The 18,561-nt window shown below is 38.6% G+C and overlaps 1 protein-coding gene across 1 annotated transcript in view; it reads left to right on the top strand.

Moving 5' to 3' along the window:
- Positions 1 to 18,561, top strand: part of ADAMTSL1 (ADAMTS like 1) — a 473,068-nt gene that overhangs the window by 351,723 nt on the left and 102,784 nt on the right. Inside the window, exons 11-13 of the mRNA XM_062599771.1 lie at positions 9,082 to 9,132; positions 15,109 to 15,313; positions 16,592 to 16,739. Coding sequence (XP_062455755.1) covers positions 9,082 to 9,132; positions 15,109 to 15,313; positions 16,592 to 16,739 — 404 coding nt within the window. The remainder of the gene's footprint in view (positions 1 to 9,081; positions 9,133 to 15,108; positions 15,314 to 16,591; positions 16,740 to 18,561) is intronic.

Raw genomic sequence — 18,561 nt, forward strand, 5'->3', positions numbered from 1 at the left:
TAATAAAAATCTTGCAATTTTTCCTCAGTGATTTTCTCAAGTGACAAAATCTGTTTCTTTGAATTTCTGTTTGTATATTTCAAAACAAAAGTCAGTGAAGTAGAGGCTAGGTCTGATCAAATGAGAGACATAAATATGAACGTAGCAGGGACAGAGATTATTGAGAAATGCAAAGTGCAATAGAACCTAACTTTTAGATCCATCTCTTAGTTACAAATAAGAAATTAATCCTATTTATCTGTTGTTTTTTTAAAATACAGTTCTGGGTCAAATATGTAATTTATACTCTGAAATTTATACTATGTATATTTTCCATGCTTTCCCCAATAATTTTAAATGTCATATGTGTAAATCGTAGGACTGCATGGCACATGAGAGGGAAAAGAAAAAAATAGCTGCTGGACAGATGTCAGGAAGTATTTTTGTTTTATATAAGGCATAGCAAGGCAAAGTTGTTGATACAAAGATCTTAAGGGGAAGGAGAGTCATTTAGAAGTACAGCTATGCTGTACCATGGTACAGGCAGTAACAGAAAGGAATTGGCTTTTTGGAAATATATTCATAGAATGCCAAAGTATAAATGATTATTTTCAAAAGTGCCTTTGTTAAAGAGTTCAAAAATGAACAACACAGAAACAAAACCAAAGGAAATCTGTGGTAACTTCTGGAATCTTTATACTTTCTTTGGGTCATGAAAAGGGCAGGTGAATCAGAAAATGGTGGTTAGGAGTGTGAGGATGTTATCTCAGCTCTCCAATGTGTTTGCTGTGTGACTGTGTGCTGCTCTGCTCCTCCAGTATGAAATGCACGTTATAATTTTTTCCTGAATAAAACAGTTGCAGTGAAGCACAGGTGATTAATGGTTGATATCGTCCATACTATAAGACAGTGATTGCCACCAAAAATAATTGTAGAAGTACACAGTGGCACCGAATAAAGAAACAAAGAGGAGTTACTTTAGGAGTGTTTATATTTAAATTTTTGGCAAAGGGTGAATATCAACCTGAGAGAAAAGATAAAATGAATATTAGAAGTATTATAGTGCTGCAGTTAGTCGCCACTTCAGGCATAGTGCATAGAAACTTTTTGCCTTATTTCCCCCATTTTGGCAATAATTAGTAGTATTGTCATTTTGAGTAGCAAAAAGAGCTTAGACTGAATGAATGTCGAAAATGAATCAACTTTTCACAAATGCAATTTCTTACATATTCAGAAGAGAAGCAGTGTGTGAAAGATTATAAGTCCAATGTCCGGTCCAAATCTTCTGTCTGGCAAAATCCAACATTCAGATTTGAAGTCCTAAATTATGAATCTTTTAACTATCCAAGATTTTGAAAGATGGAAGTTTAGAAGAAGGTTTTATTCAGTACCATCCTGCCTAATATCTTCTAATGAAAGGTGAATGGCATTTTTTTCTGCTTTGAGAAAAGTCTGTTTAGACTCCAACTTAACTGGGTGTGCTAAGCACCTATATAGGACATCTCTGAGGAGATAGAAACTGAACATACTGCTCATGCTTTAATAATTCAAAGGCATTCCTCCAAAAATCAATTTATGAAAACATACAAAAGACTTTTTTTCCAGCCATTTTTCCAAGATAATCTCTAGAGAAACATCAGTGCTGCATCTAGATTTCATATAGAGTTCTTAGGTGGCATTCTCAGCTGCACTGTTCTCTATCTTTTATGAATCTCATCATTTTTTGTTCCATGACTTTCTCTGCAGTATGTTGCTATGGAGCTCTCCAACTCACAGAAGGAGATGTCAATGCTGCGCAAGAGATTTCTATTCATAATTGCTGTGTAAAGGTATATTCAGCAAAGATTTTAACTTCACCCCACAGTGAAGTTACATACCATCTTGAAAACTTCATACTAGCAAGTTTCTAACATGTATGTTCTTTTTACTACTTTGCCAATAATGCTAGTTTAATCTACAGTGGCAAAATCCTGAAATTTGCCTAGAGCTTTGTCTATATGCCAGCTGCCATAAATGATGTTAGTTCTCATGGAAAGTTTTTGGAAAAATCCATAGTTTGAGCAAGGCTTTCAACATGCAGATACCTGAAAGAATTCACAGACATGCATGGTTTATAGAATCTTCCAGCAAAATTACAATCTCTTGTTTCTCCCCATCAAAAATTTTCCTTTGGAGTTCTGATTTTGGTGATTGCCACCAAAAATAATTGTAGAAGTACACAGAGGCATTGAATAAAGAAACAAAAAAGAGTTACTTAAGGAGTGTTTATATTAAAATTTTTGGCAAAGGGTGAATATCAACCCAAGAGAAAAGGTAAATGAGTATTAGAAGAATTAGTTAGGCCTTCTGAGTGATGGTGGAGGGAAATGTGAGCAAAAATAAATTTAACATTAGATAAAATCATCCCTTTTTAGTTGGTAGCTAATTTAACATCTGCAATGCTGTACAATGCAGCACAAGTCAGAATGCATAAAAGACCACTAAAATGGTTTGACTATTCAGCATAACCCTGAGAACTGAGAACCTGCTTCACAGAATGAGTTTTAAGTGATCTTAAAGTTCAATACACTTACTGATAGGAAAGTCTAATCATTTCCTGGGCTACAGTGATATGTGCATGATAAACTTCTGTGCATTTCATTCAAGGGAAAGGAAAAATAGTAATTAATAAGTCTATATGATTAAAATGACAACAGAAAATCTTAATTAATAACAGAGTTCTCCTCACTTCATTAGAGATTGACAGCTGATATGTGAAATTGCCCAAGGCAAACTTTTTAGCTTGTTATCAACTTCTCTAAATCTATTAAAGTTGATAGAACTTATCAGACAAGTATCACAGTAGAGCTGTATTTCTATTTCACCACATTCTTTCTTGAGAGGTTAATAGGATTAGAATGCTGAAAAGACGGTCTTATTTACACAGTAGCAGCCATAAATCTGCAGCGATTAAAGGGTCTTGGGATGCAATGACTCTTGACTCTTTTATTGTTATTGCCCTCAAGTGGTAGATATAATAGATTTAAACTCTTTTTTGAATACTCTTTTATATAAAATATCCCATAGTTAACTAGTGATACTGAGTTTTTTGACAACAGCCCAGCTTTTTGAATTATATAGGACACAAGTCATGCTACTGCCCTTTCCTGATCTCTGCCTCAGGCAAATGGTCATTTTCCTGGCTTTGGTCATTTTTACTTAAGTTCTTAATTTGTTGCAGAGTGTGGAGAAAGGATTTCTGCCTTGTGGTGTTCTCTGAACTTTGCTTGCCTCTGATAGCCAGGGGCTGGTCTGTTTCCACAGCCAATCTCATCCATATGAATGATTCTAAAGATAGAAAGAATCATAAGCGAGACAGCAATTCAGAGGGGAGATGAGACAATGGATTTTTTTTTGCCTTCAAAACAGAAGTGAAAAAAATGCTTTTGCAGCAGCATAGCTGAAGTTGTGTGTGGCAGAAAAGTGAGACTGATATTGGTGAAAAGTGTGCTGCCTGCAGCTGAGAGTCAAGTTGTTCCAGTTGTAAAATAATGGAGGGCAATTTTTGAACAGTTCAGAAGTGACTGAGGAACTAAAAAGGCTGTTGGAGGAATGAGCTAAAATGATTCATTGTGCATGAGAAAGGGCGAAGAAGTTGTTTAGAAGGTCAAAAAGGATTCACAGCAGCAGGAAAGGAATCATCGGGGAATTTTTCAGGAAGAATGAATTGGAAATAGTCACACATTTGCATAGAAATGGCAGTACATATGTCTCCAGATACTGGAAGAGTAGGCAAAGAATGAGCTGATAGCAATGACATTATTCTGGTTGTTGTAAAAAAGGTCATTTGAGTTCAAGAGTACGATAAAGTTCAGCTGCGAATACTGCTAATGCTTGAAGAGGCAATTTTCTTCTCAAGTCAAATAGGTGAGAACTGGAACTGTTGGAAGGGGCAAATGACATTTAAATTTAGTTATAAAATGATTCTTTTCAGAAGAGATAGGAATGATGGGTCAGGAAACATTAATCAGAGTGTTAAAAGTAGCTGAATAAATTCAACTTGAAGGGAATATTTTTCATTAAAGACATAAAGCTGAAAAGAAGCTATTGAGGTACGTCAGATAAATGCTGTAAGGTGGAAAAGTAGACTTTGTACTGCATTGGGGCATCAAATATGGATATCTGTCTGTCCAAGATGAAATTATGGGAAAGATGATGGGAGTCTACTTTAAATCCTAAAAGAAACCAAAACTGTAGGAAGCAGCAAATAGTAAGATGGTAAGTTACAGAGATATTTCACTGTTGAGATTTGCAGTGGATGTTCAATTGTAAACATTTAATACTAGAAAATAACAAATTTCAGTCCTTATATCAATCACTACTTATCCAAACCACCATAAAATATTAAAATGAATGAAAATGAGAAATGTTTGTGTCTTCCATTTTAATAGATTTTCAGAAACATTACAGCTGTGCTACAGGAAGAGAGTACTTTCACTACTTTAACCTTAGAACACCTATATCAAATCTTGTAAAGAAACAGTAAATCTAGCTCATTCATCCACATTTCAGTCATGTTTCCTTAAAAATATGCTTTTTCCATTTCTGAAATGAGTCTTTAGCAGTCTATAGTAATCATAAGTAAGCTATGCATTTCTTAGAATTTGAAGTGAATACCACAAAGTCAGTGTCATTTATTACAAAGATGAAATATTGCTATGCTGAAGCTGTTTAAATTTGTGAAGCTTTCTGGAGGCTGACTGAGAAATATAACTTTCTCAGTCTTTTGTATTGTTTAAGTAGGTTATTAAAGTACCCAGTGACAGTCCATTTTGAAACTTTTTAGATAGGAGACATTGACTTTTACTGATTTGTAGAGCTACATGCTTACATAAAAGCACTGAACACAGAGTACACAATAGTTCTTCAAGGTTCTTCAAGTCAGGTTTCACAGTGATGGGGTGCAAGGTATGCGTGATATGACTGCATATATTTCAGGATTAAGTATTGTGAACCAGAAACCGCAAATGGAATTCATACTGCTAGCGTAGTTTAGAATTAGGATGCTATTATATGCAATAGTAGACAATGTTGCCTGAAAGTATATTGTTACTATGGGTATGACACAAACAATGATATTTTACAGAGTAACACATGAAAAAACAATTTAACAGAGCCTTTTTAGGGGTTTTGTTATCTATTTTTTAGGGCAGAAAGTGTTCTTGTAGTAAAAGGTGATTGATAATGTCATACAGCGATGTCTTCCTAAAGCACTTTGACGTGAGAGTGTAGTATCACATACTGCCTTTGTGTCAGGATTTGCAGTGATAAATTGGGGACTTCCTCATAAGCCTGTCTTCTAGTAATAACTGTCGCTCTCTGGAGAATTATGACTCATATACATATGTTTTATGTGATTAACTTTTCCCATCTTCCAATTATTTTCTTTCAGTCAATTAATTAACTGTCCACAGCCAGCTTAAGCTACTTCAACTTTTTATTATTATTATATTTATCAATTGTTATTAATATCCTAGATGTACTTCATATCATTACATAGAAGACATAGTCCCTGCCCCACAGACTGGTTTTTCTCAAGTCATACAGATTTCAGGGAAGGCCTAAGTCTTTGCTGTGCAAGTCCCCAAAAGGAAAGAGTTGTAACAGCTCCAGCTACCTGGAAGTGCAGTGCTTAGCCTACAGCATGACAGGTAGAACCCCCACAAGGAAACAAAAACAACAACAAAAGTGAAGGCTGTGAGCCCAAGGGGTATGAGTAGTGCATGGAGGCTACAGATTGGGACTACAGAGAGCAACAACCCTCAAATGCTCGTGCTGCTTCGAGGCCAGGCCGTTTGTCCTTGGATCTCACTAGAGAAAAGCCACGAACACTAAGAGCTGAGAAGATCTGGTGCATTGCCTGTGGGAGAGTCATCAGAGAGATAAGGGAGGAAACTGCCTGAGATGTTCAGTTGCGCTAAGAACTAGTTCATGGAGGAAAAGGAAAGGAAGACAACAACAAAATTTACAAGTAACACTGCTGTGGGCACTGGTCCCAGGGGACCCAGAACATGTGAAGAGATAGCAGGCTGCTGTGGGGCACACCTAACTCTGGCATCTGCAGTTCTCTTTCCAGCTGGACATATGCCTTGGGAAAGCAATTGTATTGAAGCTGCCAGCATTCAGGAAGAAAACAAACCCATCTACAGGGTGTATAAAACAGCTTGCTGATTTGAGAAACATGAGCTTTCAGACTCATGAGAAAAAGCTCTCCAAAATAATATGCTTTGTGCCACTTGTTCCTGCAAAAGCAGTTTTGTTCTCAGTGTTGTGTAAGTTTTGTTTGCTACTCCCACAACAGCCACAAATTTCAGTGTACTAGAGGAATAGTTGTTTGCCCTTTCCATTTAGCACATCATCTTACAGCATCCTCTTTGCATTATTTGAGCGATGTACAGTGAACAAAACCCAAGTCCTAGTTCTCTTCTGTTTTTTTGTAACGTTATGATGGATTATTAGGCACATGCAATCTAAGTCTTTCTTATCCGTTAGAAAATACAGGATTCACCAAAGCAATCTCAAAGTTGATTTCTAAACGATTTACTTAGGTTTGCTTTTTTTGTGCATGGAAAACACTAGACTAAATAGCAGCTGCTGTTAATGGTATAATGACTATCTACTCATCTGTTGTTTATTCAAGTTGATTTTTGAAAGTCAGAATTTTATCATTATTCATCAATGGCAAAAGAAAAAAAGTTTTCAAAGTTAAATGTTGCCTGAGATAAGTACTTTCGTTTTAAAATATCATACGAGAGATCTATGGTCAGGCATCATGTTTCTCTATGTACTTATAAGACTTGTCTTTTAGGGGACCATTATCTTATCATGGCAGAATCAGTCTTTGGCAGACTTTCACAAATATTCAGGAATTATACGAATAATTCCGTTGAGCTTTTTATTGTTTACAGACATGCAATTTATGGATCTAAAATTCTTTGAGTCAGATCTTTCCAATGACTATATTAATTTGGTCCCTTTTTAGTGTGTTGCAGATGGTGTGTAAACTTCATCACAGTGTTTGGATATGAGTTAGTTATTTCCATTGGAATGGCCTTGAATTTTCTGCATTCTAATGCAAGTAGCAGCAGAAGACCAAGAATCAAGGAATTATGCATATGGATTATGCTTATTAGTAAGGAACTATTTCTTACTTTGAGTGAAAAACAGATTTGGAAATCTTTTCCTTTCTTAGGTAGTAGCAACTTAGGTAGTATAATTATTTTATTTCTGAACTAGGTTTATTAATCTTTTTCCCACCAATTCCTCAGCAAATTGGTGAGATGGAAAGTGACTTCGGAGTGGAACTTCAGCATCAGTGGTAGAAGAGTCTGAAAAATAGCACATATTCCCAAAAGCACAAGCAAAAAAGACTCAAAAAAGTCTCCTTCTGACTTCTTAAAATATACTGCTGAGTTTTTCAAACCTTTGTAGCCATTTGTCAGCCAAGCTACGTCTGGAAAGTCTTGCTCATTGGTTGTACTCTTAAGTGTGGTCTTCATTTGTTTGTCTTCATTTCCAAAGTTTCCCAATACCAGAACTGTGTTTTATGAACTGTTAGATTTTGCAACGGCAGGCAGCTCTATGTACATGTGGGCACACACAGCCATGCACAGGGCTCCTGTGACTGCAGCGCTTACTAACCTAACAGGGAGCAGTCCTGTCCCCATCACACACGCTCTTTTGGCTTCAGCATCATTAGCTGGAAAATTCCAGCACACTGATCTGTCCTGTCCCCATCACACACGCTCTTTTGGCTTCAGCATCATTAGCTGGAAAATTCCAGCACACTGATCTAGCACTGACTCTTTAGCCTGAGCATGACAAGACTCCTTTGAATGTTGAGAGCGTTGTTCAGTGAACTATGTTGAGGATGGAGAATACTTTTTCCCTTCCCCCTCTGCTTTTTCCTGCTTACAGAAACCCTCAGCAGGACAGACACCTATGCACCTCTCATCTGCACAAGGCTCTGAACAGCTACCTTCATCTTTTTCAATCAGTTTCTTCTGTGTACCTTACTTGAGTTAGGAGAGAGAGGATTTTTTTTAGTGTGAATGGCATTAACCCTTTCATGGCCCTGTCCCTCTACCCCCTCAAAGTCCTCTATTGCACAGTGGTGCTGACGAAGCTGGTAAACAAGACACTTTAGGATCATCTGTTTGATACTAGTTGACATGCCAGATAACTGGGTAGAGATGGGTACAGAGTTACCTTGGGTCAGAGGGTATGAAATCCCAGGCTACCATTTTACTAAGACAATGTTGTTGCCAATACATCAAATGATAGCCATCTCATACATAACTGTCATAATACTCACTAAAAAATTACTAATTATGTTCTTCATTGTTGCCTATTATAAACTTTAGATGATATATTCTGTAGATGTTATAATGATATCATCCTATCCAAGCTAGTCGGTCACCACAATGCCAAAAAGACCTCTTCTGTCCAGCTACTTTTCCAGAAAAGTCCAAATAAAGAGGCAGGTTCTGAAGATGAATGGAATTTGACTGCTTAAGATGGTGAGACATGAATTGCAGATTTAAATTCTTGCACTGGGATGCCCTCAGTTTCTAATCCCAACTCCTGTAAAAGCAGACGTTGTATCCGAAGGGCAGAAACAACCATATTATACTTTGAGAATGGTTTTATCTAGAGCTCTCTGAAGCTGACAGAAGTTCTCTTACTGTCTTCAGTGACTCTGAAAGAGAAAATACTACATATAGGAAAGCTTATTTTTATGGGAGATAGTCACTTTGTCAATTTAAATAATATTTGGGCAGTTTATTTGGGTCATTTGTAATAGTGAATTGCTTTTAGTCAGACAGTAGTATCTTCGTAAGAATAAAATATTAACTGGTGGTTTATTCTTGGAATTACTTGCTAACAGTAGGATGGGAGCATATGTTTTGCTTTAAATGTACTAGCAATTTAGGTAAAATATCCTTGTTTTGGAGTTTTCTTTGTGATACTGTGTAAAAAGAAAGTTGTATAATGTAATCATCTAGTGTTTATTTTATTGTGTGTACCTTCTACTCAGAGGGTTGGCATTATTATTCCTAACAGTGATGGATACAAGCAGATCATGCCCTATGACCTCTACCATCCCCTTCCTCGGTACGTAAAACAATCAACCAGACGCTAGGATAAACAAATTCATTTATTACTTTTTCCCTCATCTCCATGTTGCTGTTTTGCTCTAAAATGAAGATAATACATGCTTCATTTCTCTTGTGTTTAACTCTTTAGCAGATTAACCTGGAGATGCTCAAGTGCTAACCTGTTGTTATAAATTCTGCTGACTACGAATTGAAATTATACCTTAGCTGAAGCACTAACACAGCTTCATCGAGTGCATAGTCTCTTTCTCTTTCTTTGCCTTTTTTTCCCTCCCTTTCTCTCACCTTTCCTTCTTCCTCCCTTCTCTCATCTCTGAATAGGACCATAGCCTGAGGTTTGTAATGAGCTACTAGAGTCTTTCTGTCTCTCTGATGTTGTTTCTCTTCTTACAGTACATTGTGTGGCTTTGAATGTAGAATTCCAGACACTGCTCTTCCATTTTGTGCATTCGTGTCTGTTGCAAACAGATCACATGCTTTTAAATCATGAGGTTTTGGTTTTAAAAGGTGTTAGTGTTGAGGCCTTATCCAGAAAAAAAAACATTTTAACACCTTCTCTAGATGACTTACTCCTTTGGTTTCTTTAACAATTCAGATATCAGGAGTAGCAATAGGATCAGGACCTGGTGTATATTACTCTTTATCTCACAGTTAATGTCTTTAATGTAAGAGGATCCACTTGAGATGGATCTTATGACCTGGACAAAGGGACTGAATGCCTCCTCAGCAAGGTTGCTGATGATACCAAACTGGGAGAAGTGGCTGATACACCAGAGGGCTGTGCTGCCATTCAGAGAGACCTGGAAAGCTGGAGAGCTGGGTGGAGAGGAACCTCCTGAGGTTCAACAAGGGCAAGTGCAGAGTCCTGCACCTAGGGAGGAATAACCCTAGGCACCAGTACAAGGTGGGGGCTGACCTTCTGGAGAGCAGCTCTGCAGAGAAGGACCTGGGAGTGCTGGTGGATGACAAGTTGAGCATGAGCCAGCAACGTGCCCTTGTGGCCAAGAAAGCCAATGGTATCTTGGGGTGCGTTAGGAAGAGTGTTGCCAGTAGGTGGAGGGAGGTGATCCTGCCCCTCTACTCAGCCCTGGGGAGGCCGCATCTCAAGTACTGTGTCCAGTTCTGGGCTCCCCACTACAAGAGAGATATGGAGGTACTGGAGAGAGTCCAGTGTAGGGCTACAAAGATGATCAGAGGGCTGGAGCACCTGCCCTATGAGGAACAGCTGTGAGAGCTGGGCCTCTTCAGCCTGGGGAAGAGAAGACTGAGGAGGGATCTGATCAATGTGTGTAAGTGTCTGAAGGGAGGGTGTCAGGGGGACGGGGACAAACTCTTTTCAGTTGTCCCATGTGACAGGACAAGAGGCAATGGGCAGAAACTGAACCACAGGCAGTTCTGCCTGTCCGTGAGGGGGAATTTCTTCACTGTGAGAGTGACAGAGCCCTGGCACAGGTTGCCCAGAGAGGCAGTGGAGTCTCCTTCTCTGGAGATATTCAAAGCCTGCCTGGATGCAACTCTGTCTAACATGCTTTAGGTGTCCCTTCTTGAGCAGAGGTGTTAGACTAGATGATCTCCAGAGGTCCCTTCCAACATTACCGATTCTATGATTCTGTGAGATTCTCATTTAAATAATTATACAAGTAATTACTCAAACACCTGTGAATAAGAGAGATGATGATCAAAAATGTTTGCTAGATGAAGGATCATAAGCACTTGGTTTTGAAACACTGCCTGGACATGCACTATGCTTTGTTTCCTTCTTCATTAATCTATTGCAACACTGAGTCTCATTCCTGAAAGAACCTTCCAGCTAATACGTTAGTCTCTCTCACATTGCTGAGGAAATGATTTTTCTCAAACCATGAGTGGTTTGAGCTCATGAAGTGAGCTTTCTGTGTTTGAGTACACAAACACAGTCCATTCTGATTTGATAGAGGCTCTCCAGCCAAATCATGGACCTATCCCAAACGATGACTGAGAAACAAGGAAGAGAGGAATCTACTTGCCAAACACTGTAGCTCCTGTTCATGTTGGACCTCCTATCTATGTTTTATGTCATTTGGATTTATATGTGTAGGAGGTATACTTACCCTCCAGTAATGTTCAGTTTATATTTTTTGTGGATTAACGTCTTCTATTCCTCTGTAAATTCTTAAGAATACAGAGTCATTATCTTGTTAAATATTCATGAAATATGCTCTTAAAATACATTATTGCTTCTCATTCCTTTTTTCTGGAATACTTTTCTTCCCTCTGTTCTGTATTAAAAAAACGTAACTTCTAACCTAAAAAATTAAACCTCAGCTGATAAGGAGTATGGAAACCAGAATATTAATATGGAATTTAAGACTCTGCCTTTGAATAAACCAAATTTTATTTCAATTGTGTGCAAAAGACGTGTATATTTTCGAAAGAGAGAAAGAGAGGGAATCACAGAATCACAGAATGTGTGAGGTTGGAAGGGACCTCAGGAGATCATCTAGTCCAACACTTCTCCTCTGGCAGGTCACCTAGAACACACTACCAGAATTGTGTCCAGACACCTTTTGAATATCTCCAAGGATGGAGACTCCACTGTCTCTCTGGGCAACCAGTTCCAGTACTCCACACTCGCAGGAAAATACTTTTTCTCATGTTCAGATGGATCTTTCTGTGTTTCAGTTTGTGCCTGTTGCCTCTTCTCCTGTCTCTGGGCACGACTGAGAAGAGTCTGGCCCCAGCCTTTCTACACCATCTCTTCAGATATTTGTACACATTCATCAAATCCACCCTGCCTCAATCTTTTCTTCTCCATGCTAAACAGACCCAGCATTTTTAGGCTGTCCTTATTCGAGGCTCTCTTCAGGAGGTCCAGTTCCTTAATCATCTTCGTAGCCCTTTACTGGACTTGCTTCAGAAGCTCCATGTCTCTCTTGAATTGGGGGGCACAGAACTTGACACAGTACTTCAGATGAGATGTCCCCAGGGCTGAGTAGAGGGGCAGGATCACCTCCCATTAACTACTGGTAATGCTCTTCCTAATGCAACTCAGGATACCATCAGCTTTCTTGGCCTCAAGGGCATGTTGCTGGCTCATAGTCGACTTGTCATCCACCAGCACTCCCAGGTCCTTCTCTGCAGAGCTGCTCTCCAGAAGGTCAGCCCCCACCTTGTACTGGTGCCTAGGGTTATTTCTCCCTAGGTGCAGGACTCTGCACTTGACCTTGTTGAACTTATGAGGTTCTTCTCTGCTCAGCTCTCCAGCCTGTCCATGTCTCTCTGAATGGCAGCACAGCCCTCAGGTGTGTCAGCCAATCCTCCCAGCTTGGTATCATCAGCCAACTTGCTGAGGGTGCACTCTATCCCTTCATTTAGGTCATCCAGGAGAACAATTTGTCCTGGATAACAATTGTAGATCAAATTGTTAGCAGCACTCAGCAATGGAAGGACTATATTTAAGCAAAAAGCATCCTGAGCTTGCCAGTGGACAGAGGTTTTTTCACAGCTGAAGAAAATCCAAAATAAAGGATCAACATGCCCTGAGGTATTTGGCTTTCAGCAACCCTGAAAAGAAAAAAAAAATCCTTGGAAATGATCAGAGTTCTGGCTCTCAAACCATTCTGGGTTATGTTCTCACCATGTAACTGTCCCTTTACATCCACTTTCCTAGTCACATTGTTCTCCTTTAAAGGCTCTTATCAGAAGCTCAGACTGCAGCTGCTGACTGGGAGTTCTGTCTCCCTCTTTCTGTCTATGGTTTCCCTTCTGCTGCCCTTTTTATTTCTCTTTCCCCACTCTTACATGCTCCTGTGAATCCCCAAATGGAGCTCAGGTCTTCTCCTTTTATCCCAGAAGGAGAAAGACATATGTATCATAGATATAGCTATAGATACAGCATGTCTGTATCATATATATAGATATAGATAGCATATATATCTTCTCTAAACCTCAATGTTAGAGACAGCAGAGACTGAGCAGACCATGAGGCTGGCACTGTAAAGGGTCACATCAAGGGGATAAAAACTGTATTTCCTCTGACTGTGCAGAATTTAAGCAAAAAAAATCCCCCCAAAAAACCCAAACAGGCCCCAGCTGTACTATCTTTTTGGAGAGACTGGCTCCTAACATCAAGGACAGAGGATAGTAAGAAGCTCTCCAGGAGAAGTGGAGAGGAAATCTGAGATGGAATCCTAAGATTTCCCTAATATAATCTCTTTGCCTTGAAACTTATCCTGTGGAAGAATAGATAGGGTCAGTGGATATTCAGTCCACTCTTAGAGATCCCAGTTCTTGAAGTGTACCTTTTCCTTTCACAAATTCTCAGTCAACATAACACCCTTTGTCCATCACAAGGAACTGTGACTTCTGCTTTTAGACCAGTGTGACAGAGAAACCTCTTACTTTGTTATCTTATACCAACATAAAAACTGTGCACCAAATTGCATGCCTATGTTTAAGCTGCTCTGTATTGCTGAGATAACATTACATGTCTAGAAACTTGTCCCATAGATTCCATGGAATTCCAGACACAATACTTCTATGCATGGGAAAAGCCAGCAGAGGCTGTTTTTAGCAGCTCCTGATGTTAATGAGTTCTGAAGTGTAGTCTCTACATTTAGATTAGTGGTAATTAGAAACCTTACTTACCTGCTTGGAAGCTTGTTCTCAAGAGTCACAGGTAACATATTTGAACAAAAGATGTTGCTAGAAGTACCTATTCGTGACATCTGTGGCCTATACAGACTCCACAGTGTAAATATGATGTGGTGCAAAAAAAGCTTTCAATTTTTGTTTATGGTGAGTTATAGAATTAATTGGTGGCTTTACCTCTCATAAGTAGCTATCAACATCAGCCATTTCACACTGAGTTTTATGGCACTCTCAGGTATTATCCAAGAGTGGATAGTACCTAAATGTACCAGAGCTCATCAAAATAAGAGAGGTGGATATGGAGAAAAATCAGAGGGAAAGAAAAACATTATTCATATTGCTTAATATTTTTTGTAATCCATCAGAATTGCTTTAAAAAATTACTATTCTGCTGTAACTGAGAGAGAAAATCCTCACCTTTGGCTTTTTTTTCCCCCTCTTGCCTGAATGAGGAGAGAGGTAAGGGGGTTTCCATGAAATTATAGCTAGAACTATACATATATTTATGCTGTTAGACATATGTAAATCTGTACAGGAATATCCACACTGGCTCATGACAGTGGACCTATACCTTTTCTATGACAACCACCACTAAATAAGAGAGGAAATTCCAAAATACTTTTTATGCACATGCATATGTACTCACATAAAAGGATACCTACACCATTGTGTATGCATCATTATAAAAAAAAAGCATTCATGACTTGTCAGAACATAAACATTAGTCTGTTGGTTTTTTGTTACATTTTCTAATGGCACCTGTTCAGAAGAGATTGTTTCTGAATTCCTCTCACTGTCTCAACCATAATCAAACAACGCCTGCGTGTTTTTTCCATCACAGACAATGTATCATATCAGTCATAGCCTCTTCTGCTCTTCTTTGAGAATTTCCTCCCTTTTTTTGTGTTATTCATTTGTGTCACCGAAAGGAAGGACTACTATTTCCTACAAAATTTTAGCAAAAGCGACATCAGCTTCAGAGTTCTTTGAGCTACTAGAAATTTTGGACAAAGATGTCTTGAAATACAGCACACTGTCTGAGGACATGACAATCCTATCAATTAATTAAATGGAATTAAGTTAAAAGTAATCATAATTTCTATGACAGAAGTCACTGTGTTAGTAGGAAAGAGATTTCTTGTTACTAATCTGTGACTTAAAGACAACAGCCAATGCTTTATTCTTGTAGCCATTTATAAAAATATATAAATAACCTTTACTCAGATTAATCACAAAAAATCTCCTGTAAATAACAGGTTATGCAGTTGGGGTTTAGGAGGAGGTGGGGGGGGGTGAGAGGAATTCCTTTTGTTGAAGCTTCTGCTTTGTTTTGCTTTGTTCTCAGATGGGAAAGCACACCCTGGACTGCCTGTTCATCATCCTGTGGAGGGGGTATTCAAAGCCGCAGTGTCTCATGTGTGGAGGAAGACATTCAAGGGCATATCAGCCCTGTGGAAGAGTGGAAGTGCATGTACACTCTAAAGATGCCTGTTATCCAGCCTTGCAATGTATTTGACTGCCCAAACTGGCTTGCTCAGGAATGGTCTCCGGTAATTAGTTTAGTTTTGTTGATTTTCTATTTAATGCAGTAACTATACATCTTAGATTCAGAGACTAATGCCAATAGTTTAGTGAGCATGCCATGTAGGAATGTTCTCTGTAGCTACTTTCCTTCCTCCTTATTATGACCTCTTTTTTAAACGATTCTATTTATCTAACTACAAAGTAAATATTCGGGAATAATATTAATAGCATTAACAAGATTAAAGGGAATGATGAAAAACAAATCACATCTGTCATGTTAATTAGTGATCCTCTAGAAATAATAAACTGGGAAAATAAATGAAATGCACAAAACAAAAGGAATAGGCTGTTCATGGACATGTAACATTATATCTTTGTTATATCTCTTTAGCCATAAATTGAATATCATGAATTGCTGAGAATTGGCCAGAAATGTATAAAGCCAGGACTGGCTCTGCTGTTTAAGGGTTTTTGTTCCTCTAGCTTATCTGTTCCTGAGTTTGTTTTACTTTTCTATGAAAGTTGATGTCTGGTAGCAAAATGTTATGCTTTTGTTCATAAAGACTTGATACTGATCCTAGTTTCTCATCACCTCAGTTTCTCAACAAGTAAAATGTTTTTTAAGAAAATGGAGATAACTCACCCACAGCTGAAGTGTTCTTATTAATTGTGAAGTGTTTAGTGATTTCCAGATGAAAGCTACTATCTAAGAGTAAAGATTGTGGTATCCCTAGTTCTCGCTACTTATTGGTAGTTTTGATTTCCTCCCATCCAGCCACTTCTGAAGCTTTCTGTACAGGAGGAAAATGTGAGGTACCTCACCAAAAATAAATGAAAACAAAAAAGAACTTAAGGAAGTGTCTGAAGGAAGAAAGCCCAAATAGTTTCCCATTTTGTCTTTTGCCATATTCCAAAATAGCTGAATGCCACCCCTGCTAACCCATAAGCCCAAGCAGAGCAGAGTGGTTCTAGATGAAACTGACGAGGTGTTACTGAGCATATGCAATATGAGACAGATGGCCACCAGTCAAGCAGCCAATGCTGAGAATGACACTGCAAGAGAAATACAGCAACAGAATGTTCAAACCAAACAAATGTGCAGAGCAAAAGGGCTTTGCCTATGTGTCCATTTTATACCTTAGCCAAAACTACCTAATATTAGGAGTAATTTCTGATTAAGGTTGGGTGTTACTGCATCATGTGTTGCCCCACAATGGTCACATACTTCTGTTGAATATGCCCTTTTTATTTTCCACTTGTGACATACTGTGCTCGTTCCCTCATTTCTTCTCTTTTCCTTTCAGTGCACTGTGACCTGTGGGCAGGGACTCAGATACCGTGTGGTTCTTTGCATTGATCACAGAGGAATGCATACAGGAGGCTGTAGCCCTAAAACAAAGCCACACATAAAAGAAGAATGCATCATACCCACTCCTTGCTACAAACCCAAAGGTAACGAGATAGGAGTCTCAGAAATTTTTGCTTTATAAGCACTGTTTCCATCTACACTGAATTCTAAATTTGTACCTTTAAGATCTGCCATTCCTAACCCAGTTTTCCTTTTAGCAAGGCAGAGTGAATGCTAGCTCTTTCCTCTTTTTCACAAACAGGATTTAAACTGTTAATTTGGATCCAGCAGTCTAAACAATCTCTAAATTTGAGCTTTGTGTAAGCAGGTTTAACCTCATTGGCTATATCTGGGGTAAATCTGGCCCATTTTATTAAAGGAATTTAATGTATAAATAATATTTATGGTAGAGAAATGTAACTATAGGTTTAAAGAGCCTGCTCATAAGTTGGAAGCTTGAAATAAATCAAGTACTGTATCCCAGCAAGAAGTTTTTCCCTGCAAGGCTGCAAATTTCAACAGACTTTCAGACTTGAAGTATCTTGCAATGTACTCACTCAATACAGAATTGAGTGTTTCTTGACTTGGCCTCAGACAATAACATTGTGGTAGATTTCCCACATTTTGCTGAGAGGAGGAGAGAACACTTCTGCAGCACGATTTCTGCATGGCTGCTGTTTAGAGCTTCTCAAGGGATAGAAAAGGTCCTGGAGAATGAATTAATGCGCAGAGGCCAGTTGCAGCAGTTACAGGTATCTGATGTTTCAGTTATCACTTGGTTATATAGATATATGTGTGTGTGTGGATATAAACTTTATTATATAAAAGTTGACTGATTTATGGAAATTTATGGGCTACAATAGGCAAGTTAACTTAGATTTCTCTAAATTGGAAATTTAAAACACATCATGAGAAGAACTTAATACCTTGTTGTAAAAAAGAATTGCTATCCTGATACATATTAAGAATATTTATTTTGAAGTCCTGTAAAATAAGAGTAACCTGTGACTTCTTGCTGATCCAAGACAGAAAAGCAAAATTTAGAATTTTAATTTCTATATTTCGTGACCTCTAATGAATGAACTTGCCAAGTTTAAAGATTCCAGTTTATTTGGAACATGAGAATTCACTGTACCTGCCAGCCACCGAAGTGGTGAAACCCAGACAGCTGGCCTCTGGGGAGTAATGGGTACGTTTACTCTGTGTATTGCTGGCCGACATGAGCTCACGCTGTTCATGTTCCAAGCTGAAAAAAAGTCTAATGAATGTGTTAGCATGATTCTGAGCCTCATTGCATATTTAGTGGGCTTGAGCATAGTCAGTTCACTGCATTTAAGTGGATTTGTTTGTTGTCTTCGGAGCACAGGTAAAGCAAGCTTCTGTCTGGCTGCTGTGTGTAGTGTGAGCATAATGTGGTAAGACATCAGAAATGTGGTAGCACAAACCACTTAGAACTGGCTTCTGCTGAGGAAACTCAAGAATGATGCAAGATTATCTAAGAAAGTTTTGCTTACCTGCATCTGTTGACAAGTCTTTTCCAATGGGACTTCTCTGGGATCAAAGTCAATGACTTTTGGAAGCAGATTCTTGCATTAGTGTGGCAGCTTTATCCTAAATACATTCTTATACTGCCCCTAGCTGTACATATGGAAGTCATGTCTGACAGTAGATGGCTATTTCTTTCTTCCATCTTCTCCCAAGTTGTACACAAAGCATATTGTTTTCCTTTGGATTATTCTTCTGGTTCAGTTTTAGTCCTCAGTTTGGCTCTGCAATTCTCCCTCTATAAAGCAAGGGGAGACCCATGTGTCGGCATAGCTGACTGAGTCATGTTTTCAGGGGAGAACTGAAGCAGATGACCTCCGGAAGTCTCTTCCAGTTCAAATTATTCTGATTCTGTGCTGAAAGATTGTCTGTTTATTTGGT

This window comes from Rhea pennata, chromosome Z (genome assembly GCF_028389875.1).
Source record: "Rhea pennata isolate bPtePen1 chromosome Z, bPtePen1.pri, whole genome shotgun sequence".
In the NCBI taxonomy this organism is placed as follows: Eukaryota; Metazoa; Chordata; class Aves; order Rheiformes; family Rheidae; genus Rhea; species Rhea pennata.